The following is a 15,150-nucleotide window of genomic DNA, read 5'->3' as shown; positions in this document are numbered from 1 at the left end:
TACCTCATGTTGGTGATGAGTTTCTTGATGGAGTCAGACACAGTTCTGGAGTGTCCAGCAAGCACGGACCACTTGGGCGGGTCTTTGGGGTTGACAGCCAAAGAACGGGCAGTCTGGATCAGGCCAGTGGAGCTTTCCAGCATTGTCTTAGCTGCTGCCACAATGGGCTCCATAGCTGCAAGACCCTGAACCAGAGAATAACAAATCAGGATCTATCTGAGAATATGAAAATCTCCTGATGTTAGATTCTGTAACTTGTAATGATATGACAGGGCACATTAGTGTCATAGCAATGCTGTAATGGCAGCTCTTGGAAATACCTCAGGGCTGATCTGAGCAGGAATGCTGGCGAATTCAGGATTGGAGGCAAAAGCAGTCAGGTTGTCCACAGCTTCTATTAGAGGGCCAGTGGCAGCTTTACACTTTTCTCTGTTCGCCTGGTTAAAGGCTCCATCCAAAGCCTATGCAGGGGACACAGACATGACTTCCATAAGAATTTTTCAGCACTATTTAGTTCTAGAAGACTAGCTGTTTACCTCCTAGAGCAGTGTAATGTAGCAAGGAAGAAGAGGTTTAAATAATATAGCTGTCAAAAGTGAGCTAATGAGCTCTTGTTTAATCCTTTTTTATGAGTTTTATTAGTTTTCTTTTATTATAGAAAACATGGATTCGACTGTTCCATTTTTACACACTTTCAGATGTATACTGGATAAAGGCCGGAAGACATGTCTCAGTAAACATATGTCCGACAACCCTAATATGTCTGACCGAGAACTAAAAGTAAAGACATTTCTTACATGTTTTTATTACTTTTCTTACATTTTTTTGAAAATCCTATTCTTAAATGATAGTTAAACATAATTGACTGTAGTTCAGTTTGTAAATTAATACTTGTCACTACATCATAATTAACCTTTTCACTCAAGCTGTGGGTGTGTGTGTATGAATGATACTGATGTGTGTTTGATATGGCTTTTATTACAAACCTTTATGGATTTGACCAAGTTGGCAGTGGTGTTGGCCACTTCTTTGGCTGACTGGACAAATTGCCTCTTGGCAATAGGGTTAGGAGTTTTAGAGGAGGCCAATCTGCAGGCATTACAGAGCGCAGAGGTGTGCTTGGCCACTATGGTTGCTGCGGAGAGCACCTGCATGGGGAGAGTAATAGTCATCACATTCAGACTCAATAATCAGTCAAAGAAATCTGATAAAACTGACAATTACTTGCAGTGAGGCAAGCATTTACCTGGGATTGAGTACAAGCTGGGTCCACCAGGTTCTGACAGGCCATCTGAATAGACTGATTGGCTCGTGCAAACTGAGCAGGGTCTACCAGGCCCTTCTGACCTGCTGTGCTGTTGGGGTCTGATACACCCAGTAAATAGGCAGCCTAGAGACATAAAATCACCTATAAGTTCATTGTATGAGATGATGACGAGATGAGATAGCCTTTATTTGTCAGTTGCAGGTCTTTTGCCCACAACTGAGATGACAGACCTTGCCGACCGTACATACAATACACAAACATCACATTGGGGAGACAGGTCAGGCTAGGTAGCGAGGAAAAAAAACATCGAAATGTGTAACACAGAAGGATAATACAGGAATGCACAGATATCAACACACCATAGCACAATAAACACAGACAATAACATGGGAACGTTTTCCAGTGCGTACATCTGATCTGGGACCGCTGCAATCTTCGACTGCGCCTCCAGCTGACCCAATGTCCACATCAGAGGGGAGGTAAGCGTTGGAGGTGGCGTTGGATCCGGGGTAGGGAGGGTGATGCGTCAGTATCAGTATATGTATGTGTGTGCGTGTCCATAGTTCAGCTGAGATAGTGTCCTTCGCCCTGCCTGGCTAAGTAAACAGTCTTCCAGCCAACCCAGGTGGCCTTGTAGGGAATGGGAAGGAACAGACTCAACACAGTCGTTATCAGGGAGTTGTTGTTCGGCTCCAGCCTTGAGCCCACAGGTGGCGCCGAAGGGGTAGCCGGATTATGATGGTAATTTTTCTTTTGCAACAACTCATGAGAATTTCAAGCTGTTCTTTCACACTGCGACACTGGTCTCTCAATCTCCCGTTGGAGAACCGCGAGTTTCTCCATGATGTTATTAACCTTCAGTTCCGTGGTCTTGTCATTCTTTTGCTCAAAGCGCATATTCTGAGACCTCACGACCACAGTCAGCAGTATGTAAATACTTCTAGTGTGTAGCAAGCCAAAATAGACATGTTACCAGCATACTTTACTTGCCTCTGAGCTGCTGTCTTAAGGCAATAATACAGTAATCTACAGTATGGATTTTACCTGTGCAGCTGCTTCAGTGAGACCACAAAGAGCTCTGGAGCCAGTACTGACTGAGTCACCAAACTCGGGCAGGTTGGAGTTTTTGGCATTATGAGAAATACCAGCCATGGACTCACCGAGGACCTATTGACAAATAACAAGAGAATCAGAAATCAAAGAGTGGAGCATCACACATTTAATGATGATATTGAGTAAAGCTAAAGCACTGACAAAGCACTGACTGAACCATAACATTGTAGTCTACATCCAAGCTTTGTAGTTTGTTGCCGACGAAACAAATTGCTTAAATACTTAAATAGTTTAAGGTGTTGAAAAACAAGAAGAAATTAAAACTTGTATCACGTTTGCTTTGGCTCATTATGTTGTTTATTTCATCTTTTATCATTACCAAGAAATTTTCTTTTAGTTACTGTCTAACCGATGGAGCTCACAGCAAAAAAAAAAAAAAACATGACACTTTCATAGGCATAATGTATATGTGCATAATTTCCTTAGGGATTAATAAAGCATTCTGATTCTGATGACATTGTCTAAACTGATGCAATAAGACGGAGAATATGTGATCTGATAGAATCACGTCCTCTTTTTTTCTGTGGGAGAAACAGCCCGCGCTTCTACTGTTTCCAGTCTATTACCTATTCCAAATTAGACAGGAACTGCCAATGTTGAAAATCCTAAAAAAATAGAACTAAAACCATAAAAGAAAGGCATTAATGATGTGTATTCTACAGTACCTTGGAGTTCTCCATGACACTGTCAATGCAGTCAAAGTATGACAGCTCAGTGATTGCTTCTGTCGGGTTCTCCAGCATCCCCTTCACTGACTGCACACAAACACAGCATACATTCCTGACAAACTCACACTGTTAAACTGTACAACTCAGCTGAGTGTCACACAACCTCTATGACTGAAATGTATTGATTGTTTATGGTTTTCTTTATTATTATTATTATACAGTTTTAGAGATTTTTATGATGCGTCCGGGACATGGGAAGCTAAAGAAAAGATAAAAAAGAGAAACTGTTTGATGGTGGCTGTTACCTCGAGCTCTCTGAGAGCATTATCACACTCCTTCTGACCTGGAGCCTGCTGAGTGCACATGGTGATGAGCTGGTTAATAGTGTCTGTAACAGCCCTGCAAAGACAAATGATAAGACAGATAAGTGGTTAAAACCAAAGCTGCAGAAAATTGATTTTTTTATTTTGGTTTGGGGTTTTTTTTGTGGGGGGGTTTTACCGGGCAGCTGCTGCCAGCTGGTTCTTGAGGTTGGGGGAGCTAGGATCAGTGGACAGAGCTTTAGCTGCTAAAAGCAGCTTGCTTGATGACATTGAGATTGTCTTCAGGTTAGACACCACCTGGGTCTGGTCCTCCTTAGACTAGAGGAAAGGAAGAAGTGTGAAGACACTGAAAACTCTATGGCTTTTGCAATTAATATTTTTTCACCTAAATCATGTGTCATGATGACCCAGCTTCTTGGAATATGAACCTGTGTCTGCTCTTTGCGTGGTACACCACAACGATACAAAGGACAGTACATTTTTGAGGATATAAAACTCATAAATACATGTTTTAAAAAATTGGACGACAGTTTGCCTGGTGGTAACTCATTCAAACTGACCTGAGATGTTCCAGCCATGTCAACACCAGCCTCTAGGAAGTTGCTAAATTCCTGTCCAAATTTGCTAGTGGCCCTGGCCAGGTCCTGGGTAGTTCCTCTGGATGACTGGACCACTTCATTGGCTGATTGATTTAGACCAGCTGCAACCTCGTTGAGATGAGCTTGAACCTCCTGGAAGCTCTTTCCACTAGACGGGAACTATGTTGGGAAGAAAAAAATTCTAATACTGCAAGTAGCAATATAGAAAAGAATATTGGCTACAACTGGTTATAACTTTGGTTATAACTGTAAGCAACTAGGCCTGACTCATAAATTATGTTTTCATCCTCAAGCATCCACAATTAACTTGTCTCCAAAGACTGTCTTCCAGGGTTCCATGATATGTACAATTTTGGAGAAGAAAGACTAGTTTTGCTGTGCAACTGTGTTTCACAGGTAAAAAAAAAAAGAAGAGAAAAAAAGAGAGATCAGGAAAATTATGAAAAACAGTAGGTGATGGAACTTGATTGATTAATAGAATAGCTTCAGGGTGAAATACTATTCACCTGAGATCTTTTTATCAGTAACTACAATCTACATTTGTTAAAAACTGTTAATTTTGTACTAACGGAATCAGCCAGGAGAGACTTGCTAGCTTCGCCCACAGTGCGGATGGCATTGTCTACATCCCTCTGGCCAGGAAGGCAATTCACACATCTGTTCAAGGCCTGGGAAACCGCCTTAGCCACCTTCACACAGAAACACATGCACATGATGATTGTCATTATTATATGAAAGACATATAAACATTCAGAAATAAACTACTGTAGCTACCAAACAAAAGCATTTGTAATCTCTCGGTCTGGCTCTAACCTGGGCCAATCTCTGCTGACTCTCTGCAGCTCCTGGTTTAGCAATGGCCCTCTTGGTCTCTTCAATAAGGTTGGATGACTTGTCCATGACATCCCCAGCACAGTCCAGTATGGCACTACGTGCTGCTGAGTCATCTGTGGTAGCAGCGACTCCTCTGGCAGCCGAAGCTAGTGACTTTAGAGCCTGAGCCACATCTCTGGCTGCCATACCTGGATCCAACAGGACAGAGGAGAGAAACTTTGGTGCGTAGAAAGACATAATACAAAATTTACAGTCTGGGAATGCCTAAGGTCTAATTTGTTTAAATTAATAAAAAAGATATTTTGAAATGTAGTATAATGCAAAATTCTTGAGTCACTCGTCATTTCTTTTGCATCACTCATCTTTAGTCCAGACATTCTACTTGACCATTTTCAAGATTGTCTTGTTGTTTTTTTGTTGAACCACTTCAGTCTAAACAGGGACCTAACGCAAGGATTGAATGAGTGAAACAAAACTGGTTCCTATTTCTTCTGTTGATTCCATGAGAAATGTTACAAATTGTCCATCTTGTCCTGTCTCAGAGCAACGCTGAAAAACTAGTTAATGCATTTATTACTTCTAGGCTGGACTACTGTAATTCATTATTATCAGGATGTCCTAAAAACTCCATGAAAAGCCTTCCGTTAATCAAAAAATGCTGCCGTGAGAGTACTGACAGGGACTAGAAAGAGAGAGCATATTTCTCTTATATTGGATTCCCTTCATTGGCTCCCTGTTAAATCCAGAATTGAATTCAAATTCCTGCTCCTCACATTATTCAAGTCTTGAATAATCAGGCCCCATCTGATCTTAATATCCTTATAGCACTTCGCTCTCGCTCTGCAGGCGTACTTGTTGTTCCTAGAGTATTTAAAAGTAGAATGGGAGGGAGAGCCTTCAGTTTTCAGGCCCCTCTTCTGTGGAACCAGCTTCCAGTTTGTATTCAGGAGACAGACACTATCTCTACTTTTAAGATTAGGTTTAAAACTTTCCTTTTTGCTAAAGCATATAGTTAGGGCTGGATCAGGTGAGCCTGAATCCTCCTTTAGTTATGCTGCAACAGGTGTAGGCTGCTGGGAGATTCCCATGATGCATTGACTATTTCTTCTTCAGTCACCTTTCTCACTCACTATGTGTTAATAGACCTCTCTGCATTGAATCATACTTGTTATTAATCTCTGACTCTCTTCCACAGCATGTCTTTTATCCTGTCTTCCTTCTCTCACCCAAACCAGTTGCAGCAGATGGCCGCCCCTCCCTGAGCCTGGGTCTGTTGGAGGTTTCTTCCTTTTAAAGGGGAGTTTTTCCTTCCCACTGTCGCCAAAGTGCTTGCTCATAGCATGTATTATTGTAGGGTCTGCCTTACAATATAAAGTGGCTTGAGGTGACTGCTGTTGTGATTTGGTTTCCCAGAAGAGTTGAAGCTGTTATAGCGGCAAAGCATGGGATGACACCATACTAAAGCCTATGCCCTAAGAATGGTATATCACTCAACACCAAATCACAACAAAAGATGCCACATGTGCTTTATACTGTAAGGCAGCGGTCCCCAACCTTTTTTGCGCCACGGACCGGTTTATGCCCGACAATATTTTCACGGACCGGCCTTTAAGGTGTCGCGGATAAATACAACAAAATAAAACCAGTACCGGTACCGAAAAAAAGAAGATTTATTCATAACACACGTGAAAAGACCCAGGGAAACCAAGTTAACGATAAAAACGATAACAAAATAACGCTGAAAACCGATAAAAACCCTGAAAACCATACATTTCACACCTGATCCTCAACTCTCACGGCCCGGTACCAAACGACTCACGGACCGGTACCGGTCCGAGGCCCGGGGGTTGGGGACCGCTGCTGTAAGGTAAAGGCCCTACTATAAAAATTTGACTGGGATCAGAAACAAACCCATTTTTAAAGTGACAGACTCGTATTGCCGTTTCATCCTGTCACATCTCATTGCAAGTAAAGCTTTATTGTACTATTTTTCCTCTTGAACAAAAAATATACTTAATAGCTGACATTCTGGTTATGTTAAACTCACCAGTGTAGTTCTCATTTCCCTGGGTGGCTTCACTCAGCAGCTGGGCTATGGCTGAGCTCACAGCCTTGGTGCTGTTACCCAGATCCTGGGAGCATTTCTCAAGCTGAACAACACAGCAGAAGACATGGAAAGAAACATTATCAACCATTCCTACCTTTTGAAAATAACTCACCAATTATTATTATTAAAAAAATGTTATGTTTATGCTTCGTTCATGGTGTTGTCCAGTGAACCAAAACTATTTCAGTGTTCCTTACCGTCTCTCCTGGTAGTGGTTTAAGTTTGCCTTCTTCTGCTGATGCCTTGGCCTCTTGAATCTCCTTTTCCAAATCTCTCACCGTTGATAGAGCATTGTCTATTTCCAGTGGTCCACAAGCTTCCTGAGCCTAAGATACACAAAAATATCTGTGATTAGTTAAATAAAACATAGTTATATCTTGCATGAATTAGATATCAGTCAAAAAAAATCAGAAAAAAGTTCTACACCATAATTGCTTCACTTGATTCATTGACCAAAAAAATAGGCCATCTGTTAGAAATCTGGAAATTCATGTATTTCTTAATCTAAAACAGTAAAAAGAAATCTGGAGAATTAGATCATTCCTGTATGATATCATTTCACAAAAGTTCAAACATGCATGAGTGTTTCTTAGGTCTTTCACTCACTTTGCTGACTCCAGCTAGCACAGTACAATGAACGCTGAAATCTTTCTCAGAATCAAACTGATGAATATATATAATTAGTACTACCTTTTGTGAGGCAGTGCGGAGCTCTGCCAAGGCACTGGCCAGGTTTTTAGCACACTGGCTGAGCTGCATAGCTGAAGCCTGGTCACTGATGGTGGGAACAGCAGCTTTGGAGGCTGTAACCATCTTAGCACCGGGCTGGTAGAGGGAAGAGAGACATGTTGCATTGGTTTTGATTTAAAGCAATTCATTCTAAAAAAGAAAGGGACTATAAAGTGTTTGCTTTTCCTAAAACTTTTGCTAGAAGTGCGTTTACATCTCCTCATTCTTATCTCTAGTTAATAATGGTGTAAATAAACATATAATCAATAAAAAAAACTCAATGAAAATATAGACAGTGCCAAGCCATATTGTTTTCAGGTTTCTGACTATTCTTTTTCATCTCCCCCTAACCTACTGAGACCCAGCCTATTCATTTATGTCCTCTATAATGGAAATTAGTTTTTGGTCTATATCTTTTGACTTATTTGAGCTACCCTACTAAGTTACTACTAAATGTGTTCAATAGACAACATCTTGACTTTCCAATGATATCTCATGTGTTTGGGTGGTCTCCTTTAGTTCCAAAGAGGCAAGAAATCACAAAAAAGGTTAAACTGAAAGATGCAACCAGGTTACATGCATGGCATAAGTTATCAGTGATTTAGCTACCTAAAAAAGACACATTGGTGACACAGAAAATTCCCAGGTTGCAGTAAAATCATCAGAAAAGATTTCTAACCCAGTGACAGACAACAGTGTTACTCTGTCTGTGTTTTAAGATTTGTTGCTCAAAACAATGAGGCCACAATCTGTTTGTGGCTGTTTATTATGACTGTAACACAGTTACATAGCTATACTCTTCTGTTGTTTTGTTAGTCTGCTGTCACTCAGTGAAGTTGGTGGTGTGACAGTCACCTGCAGGAAGTTCTGGCTGGCACTAATGAGAGCCAGCTGTGCACTTGGGCTGTCAGGCTGAGACTGGCTGCCTCTGACTCCCTGAACCAGCTGAGGGATCTGCTCTGCGACAGCCTGGAGACACACACACACACAATACAGTTTTTAAAAATATCTTAACACAACAAGCATAACTTTGCTAAGGTGGACAGTCGCATTCAGATCCTTCAGTTTGAAGGGTTTAGAAACCTCTGTACACTCCAGTCTGTCCCTCCTTTAAAAGGTTCTAGTCATCATACCTGGTGTGGATCGTCTGATTCTCACAGATTTGAAAGATAATAGATAAAGGCATGTACTTACTATTAGTGGGAATACTCTGGGTTTTTTTTTTACATTGTTTTAATTATGAGAAAATGTAATTTTTATTTATCATTTCTTTGAGTATATCAAGTTTATTAATAGGAGTGTGGCAGAGGTGTGGCTCAGCTGCAGGGGAGGAGTGGGAGAGTGAGCTCAAGTGATACTCCTCAAAGTGATACAGTGTGTCGGGTCAATCACTACAAGACGATATTAGGTTGTCCATATATCTTTTTTTAAAAAAGACCCAAAACCTCCATGAAATTTACTGTTTGTACCACTGATTGTTGATTCTACATAGCAAGCTTAGTTCCATATATGTTTATATAAACCAAAGCAAGTACTGAGTTTTTACCTTGCAGCCCACAACAAGCTGCTGCTGGGCAGCCTGGTTCTTGTTGGTTGAGGCTGCATGTTGTGCAGCAGCAATGGTCTGAGTGGCTGCTGCTGCTGCTTGTTTGGCTGCGTTCTGCCAGAAAAAAGGAACACGACAAGTCAAAAAAAACAGCAAAGAGCACAAGACTAGCAATAATCAGGGAAATGACTCAGACAGAACTAATAATAAGATGCAAATGTTAAACTTTTAAAGTTAAAACAGGAAGTTACTGAAGCCAGTATTATAATTAAGCATCATGTCAGACAGGCCACAAAGTTAAACTTAGTTATATTCCCAAAAGAGACGCTGTACTAAAGTGTTTAAGAAATATTCAGAGTTCCACCGATCGTGGTTGGGTGTGAAATAGCTGCATCAGCATCAGACATCATTTTAAAAGCATTTTTGTGGTAAATCAATTCAATGCTATTTATATGGTGCCAAATCAAAGTAACAGTTGTCTCAAGGTGCATTATATTGCAAGGTAAAGACCCTCCAATAATACAGAGAAAACCCCAACAATCAGATGACGGTGACAGTAGGAAGGAAAATTTCCCTTTTAACAGGAAGAAAACTCCAGCGCAACCAAGTTCAGGGAGAGGCAGCTATCTTCCAAACCGGTTGGGGGTGTTACCTCCAGTTTGTTGACTAGGCGTTTCTTGATAGCATTCTGCGCCGCAGCGTTGGTGGCCATGCGGAGACCTTCAGCCGCCTCTCGTAATTTCTGCTGCTGTTCCTCACTGTCGGGATTTGCTGCTGCACCCTGGGATAAAATATTCACATTATATATTAAACCAACAAATCAACAAAATGATAACACAGTCTTATCCACAGAGTTTAAAAAAAAGAAAAAGACAAAGGCAGACCTTAGCGGCCTCCACCATCTTGGCTGTGGCATCAGCCAGCAGCTTGGCAGCAGAAAGAAGCTTGCGTGAGTTCTCTAGGTCAGACTCTCCTTCTGCATCCATCTTGATAGCATTGACCAGATCAGAGGTGGCTTGAGCAAGGATACGAGCCTGACGGACCATCTCACCTAGTGTAGCAAAAAAGAAAGATGGAGAAAAATGTGATGATTAAAAAAACAATAAAGAAAATTTCGTCCTTCCAACAGTTGTGTGAGAAGAATATAAATTGATCTTTAGAAGGCAGAAAGCTAAAGAAGAAATATTATTTTAATATTCTGAGCAAGCATAGTATAAAAACTCTTTCTAAATAATCAACTCCTTAACCATGTCCCACAAAACAGAAGGTTCTAAGAATGTAGAAAAGGTAACGTAATATAATTAGCATGAAAAGTGGAGGTTAAACTAAACGATAACAGACAAGAAGAATATTATATTTCAAAAAACTTAAATGATTTAGGATTTTTAAGACTGATGCTTTTTTTCACAAAACATAAATGGATCTCCCTAACATTAGTTATGTGTAGCTGTTTATGAGTGCTTACTAACATAATCCCATAAAGCAGTTCGAAAATAATCCTATTTTATTTTCACAAATAAATGTGGATCAGTTGTTTGCTGTGCTTCAAATATTTGTTCCTAGGAAAGAAGTTATAGACTGCCATCTGGTGGACAAACTATATAGCAAACACAAATTATTCAAGTGTGTTTTTCCCAAGGATGCCTCCCGGGTGAAGTTCTGGCCATGTCCCACCGGAAGGAGGCATGCTGGGGAGATTATCATCATCATCATCATCATTTATTTATTTATATAGCACCTGGTAGACCAAAGTGCTGTACAATACTAATATGCACATAGTAATAGATTATATCTCTTGGCTGGCCTCGGTGTTCCCTCAGACAAAGCTCTCTGCTTAGGCTGCTGTCCTGGAGACCCAGCCCCAGAAAAATTCATGGATGGATTTATCTTCAGTTATGAATCCAGATAGTGGTGTATCGCAAATAGCTAATATCACCTGTCCCACTGGTCCCACTGATTTCTCAATGGGAGTCTGGTTAAAAACAGAAAAGTCTGGAAGCAAGCTGCTGATTATAGACAACATCAAGAGGCACAAGCTCAAGGTTTTGAGGCATCAACAGTCACAAACATGAACCAAAGATTACTGAAAAATTACAGATAGTTAGAGGAGCAGCTGATGCGAGACAGGCCAAGAATCTCACAGAAGTAGATGTCCTTGTCATAAGCCTCCAAACAGAAACATACATAGAAGTACGCAAGGATCACAGTATATGTAAAACTTTTGTAAAACCTTCTTTTCCTTTTTTGTTATTTTCAAGCTGTAAAACTTATAATAATAAGGTAATAATGCATTTTCAAGATCATCTCAGATTTTAATCACTTAGCTTACCATTACGAAATTACTTTTACATGATTTTACATACTGTTTTCTAGCACTAGCCTCTTAAAAAGAAGTCTGAGAATATTTTTTTAACTAGACTAATGTAGATATGATCAGGTAACATGCTGGTGGAGCGGTTAGTGTCACCTGACAGAAAGAAGAACTCCGGCTGGGCCTCACTGTGAGTTTAAATGTGCCCACTGAATCACTATGGGTTTCCTGTGAGTACTTCAGCTTCTCCCACAGTCCAAGGAGATGCATTTTAGGTTAACTGGTGATTCAAAAATTGCCATGCACATAAGGTGGAGGATGAGTTTGAAGTGTATAATATGAAGCACTGTATGAATGCATGGTGAAAATGTTACTTGTAGTCTAAAGCGCTTTCAGTGGTCAGAAAACTGCTATATTACATTGCCAGTACATTACATCTTAAAAAATAAATAAAAAGATTTTGAACAGTGACAAGTGAAAAAAATGCTGACTTTTCTAATATATAGATATTATATATGGAATATCCTGTGTGTCAGCTTTTCTTCAACTATGCTACTCCGTATTTGGGGTAAACCAGTGGTGCTCCTGGAAACCAAGATTCTTCACAACACATTTTAGAGAATGTAATTTTATGGGTATAAAAAAAGCCTATAAAGATTTCAAATTACAAAAGGATCCAAAGCCATCCTGTGGAAACAGTTTTAGCTTCCTTCACTTACCAGCATCTCCCATAGAGCTAAAGATGTTCTCAGTGACATCCAAAATGCGGTCAGTGGCTTCTCCATGACGTCCAATGGGATGGCCTCCACTGGCATATTGTTTGATGTGTTGAAGGAGCTCATTAAGAGCCTGTGTGACACCTGTGGCAGCCATGCCCACCTGTTTCAGGAGACCATCATCATTGGTCGCTCCCTGTGATGCCTCAACACAGCCCTCTACTGACTTAGCCACCAGCTTGCCCGCCTCAATTAGCTGCTCCTGGCACACTGGAGAGCTGATTGTTGGAGCCACCACCTTGAAGAGGGATAGGATTATTGGTGGGACAGAAAAGTAGAAAGACCTTAGGCTTGGCTCAAATGCAAAAAGAACATTTCAGTTTCAGTCAACAGTTGTCCCTATCAGACGGTGAACACTGTATTAAAGTCGAGTTCTCACTCTTGTGCAAGCCACTAGCTGAGATGTGGACAAAGCGCATTGAGTTGCTGCTGCGATGACCCGGTTCTGCTGGGCTGAGTCTTCTGTCTTCTGGGCCACATTCTTTGCTTTGAGCACCAGAGCTGCTGCAGCATTAGCCACAGCTTTAGCCAATTGCATCAGCATGTCCTGCCAAAAGCAAACAGCAGTTAGCATACCTTATCATTGGTGAAAATAAAGTCTTGTCAATTGAATGTGAATAGTATCTAATGTGTGATACTTTGTCTTGCATATACAATAGTAGTTCCTATGGCTACACAGCAAAATCAAAGAACTACCAAAACAGCAAAACACTACAATAATAAATGTTATGATGAGCACACCTGGAACTGTTGATCAGTGTCTGCCTCGCCTATGTGAGAAAGCAGCTCTCCGCTGGCTTGGCCCACATTTCCAGCAGCCTGCAGCAGATTCTGACGAGGCTGGAACCAAAAGATATTACTGATCTCAAACAAGAAAGAGTAGAAAAACACAATGTATCTCTGTCTTCCTTTTAGTTTGGCTGTGTACCTCTGTGTTTGCAGGTTGGGCAGTCTTTAGCATTTCAGAGACAGCACAGGCCAGGTTCTTGGCAGCACCAAGCAGATGCTGTCCATTTCCTCCTTCATCCTCCATAAGTGCTGCCAGAAGTTTAACACCCTTTGACATCTCTGTTAGGTTGGAGGAGATTGTAGTAACAGCACAGCCTACTGCTGTGTAATCTGTCTCTGCTGGATCACCTAAAGACAGAGAAGGGCAGAGATTTGTGCTTTATCTCCTACAGGACGCTTGTTATATTTGCATAAGAAACAAATTCAGAAAGTACTCAGAAAACAGATCAGATATCAATGGAAAAAATAACACTGGATATCTGCTGGGATGAAAGGATGCTACATCATTTGAAGTAAATGAAAATTATCCTACTACAGGGGAATTCAAAGAAACCCAAAAAATCTAAGTGAAAAAAAACAATGCAGCCGGGTAATTTGTATGGCCTCCATGTGCTTGTATGCATGGCTGACAACGTTGGGTCATAGTCCTAGTAAGACTATGAATGGTGTCATCGGGGAATCTCCTCCCAGATCTAGACCAGGACATCACTGAGCTCCTGGACAGTCTGAGGTGAAACCTTACGACGTCGGATAGATAAAAAGAAACATAATGTCCCAAAAAATGTTCTGACAGGTTTAGGTCTGGCAAATGTGGGGGCCATCCTCCAGGAACTGCCTGCATGCCAATGCACCTGCTGGTGCATTGGCAATAGGGTCTGACAAGGGGTCAGAGAATTTAATCCTGATTCTTAATGGCAGTCATGGTGCTGCTGCCCATGTTACAGAAAGCATAACTTTCGTAACAGCTTCTTGAGACTCTTTCACATCTTCCACATGCTCAGGGTGAGGCACAGAACCCCAGTGGTCCACCTGCCAGTTCTGGTATTCTATGGAAAATGGTAATCAGGTCCTCAATGCTGGGCAGTGAACACAGGGCCTATCCAAATGCAAAACTAGTGAATGCTTTGCATAGCAAAGTAGGGAACATGTTAGCATTAAAACTCAAAAACTGCAAAGTGAGCAGTGAAATTTATACTAAGAGAGCTGATGCTGAAGGACAACCAGTCTTCCAAATTCGTATTATCATTACTGCAAATGAACCTGACCAACAGGAAACTTAATGTTTAATAGTTGTATTTTCGGTTTGATAAGAAATTATGAATAAAATGCCTCAATGTATTTTAAGAGTCACATTGTCAGTGCAGATAATACACATTGTATGAGGAAAGAACAGTTAAGAGAACAGTTCTCTTAATCTTTGAATTCAGGTGTTTTCCAGTTGTATAAAACAAAGCATGTAGCCACGCAGTCTTCCTTCACAAGCATTTGTGAAAACTGTAAAGACCTTGCTGTAATAGGTAGTGTAATAGAATGACACCATTGCAACAAATGGTAAATGGACTGGTTCTTATATAGTGCTTTTATCCTTACTTTAGAACTCAAAACACTTTATACAGCATGTCTCATTCACCCATTCACACACACATTCTTACAAGGACTCTTTTCTACATCTGTGCTTTTTAGCTAGCATTCAGACACACATTCACTCTCTAACTGCATTGGGAGCAACTCGAGGTTCAACATCTTGACCACTCCAGCTAAAGTGAGATGGAGGCTGGAGCAAACAGGATTCAAACCACCAAACTTCCAATTAGTAGACAATTGATTCTTCCTTCCTAGCTATTTAATGACCAGTTGTAAGTGGTGTTATTGCAAAGAGGAAACATTTAGCAACCAAGTCACAGACTCAATGTTGAGGTGCATAGTGCATTAAAGTCAACAATGCTGCGTTTACTCAATAACTTCCAGAGTTCTGTGATTAATATCAGCAGACAAAACGTGCACCGGGAGCATACATACAGTTTCCATAGAGTTTTTTTTGTTGTTGAAAAAAGCATGATTACAAGAACAGAGAGATGCTCCACTATT

General features: G+C 40.8%; 1 protein-coding gene across 2 annotated transcripts in view; it reads right to left on the bottom strand.

Moving 5' to 3' along the window:
- The window catches only part of tln1 (talin 1), a 56,637-nt gene that overhangs the window by 15,852 nt on the left and 25,635 nt on the right, over positions 1-15,150 (bottom strand). For both annotated transcript variants that reach the window (XM_085360071.1, XM_085360072.1), the window contains exons 17-38: positions 13,202-13,410; positions 13,015-13,113; positions 12,653-12,820; positions 12,217-12,511; positions 10,071-10,237; positions 9,839-9,967; positions 9,187-9,300; positions 8,496-8,609; positions 7,602-7,736; positions 7,109-7,237; positions 6,852-6,954; positions 4,784-4,992; positions 4,540-4,659; positions 3,932-4,129; positions 3,550-3,689; positions 3,354-3,447; positions 3,046-3,135; positions 2,312-2,434; positions 1,247-1,390; positions 987-1,148; positions 321-461; positions 4-185 (exon numbers count right to left, since the gene is read on the bottom strand). In XM_085360071.1, the coding sequence (XP_085216197.1) occupies positions 4-185; positions 321-461; positions 987-1,148; positions 1,247-1,390; positions 2,312-2,434; positions 3,046-3,135; positions 3,354-3,447; positions 3,550-3,689; positions 3,932-4,129; positions 4,540-4,659; positions 4,784-4,992; positions 6,852-6,954; positions 7,109-7,237; positions 7,602-7,736; positions 8,496-8,609; positions 9,187-9,300; positions 9,839-9,967; positions 10,071-10,237; positions 12,217-12,511; positions 12,653-12,820; positions 13,015-13,113; positions 13,202-13,410 (3,265 nt within the window). The remainder of the gene's footprint in view (positions 1-3; positions 186-320; positions 462-986; positions 1,149-1,246; positions 1,391-2,311; positions 2,435-3,045; positions 3,136-3,353; positions 3,448-3,549; positions 3,690-3,931; positions 4,130-4,539; positions 4,660-4,783; positions 4,993-6,851; positions 6,955-7,108; positions 7,238-7,601; positions 7,737-8,495; positions 8,610-9,186; positions 9,301-9,838; positions 9,968-10,070; positions 10,238-12,216; positions 12,512-12,652; positions 12,821-13,014; positions 13,114-13,201; positions 13,411-15,150) is intronic.

The sequence above is a fragment of the Diplotaxodon limnothrissa genome, linkage group LG7, assembly GCF_057381915.1.
Source record: "Diplotaxodon limnothrissa isolate DT_005_m linkage group LG7, D_limnothrissa_male_GT1.1, whole genome shotgun sequence".
Taxonomy (NCBI): Eukaryota; Metazoa; Chordata; class Actinopteri; order Cichliformes; family Cichlidae; genus Diplotaxodon; species Diplotaxodon limnothrissa.
Note: the sequence above shows the minus strand (reverse complement) of the source record. Positions and strands in the feature narration are given on the sequence as shown.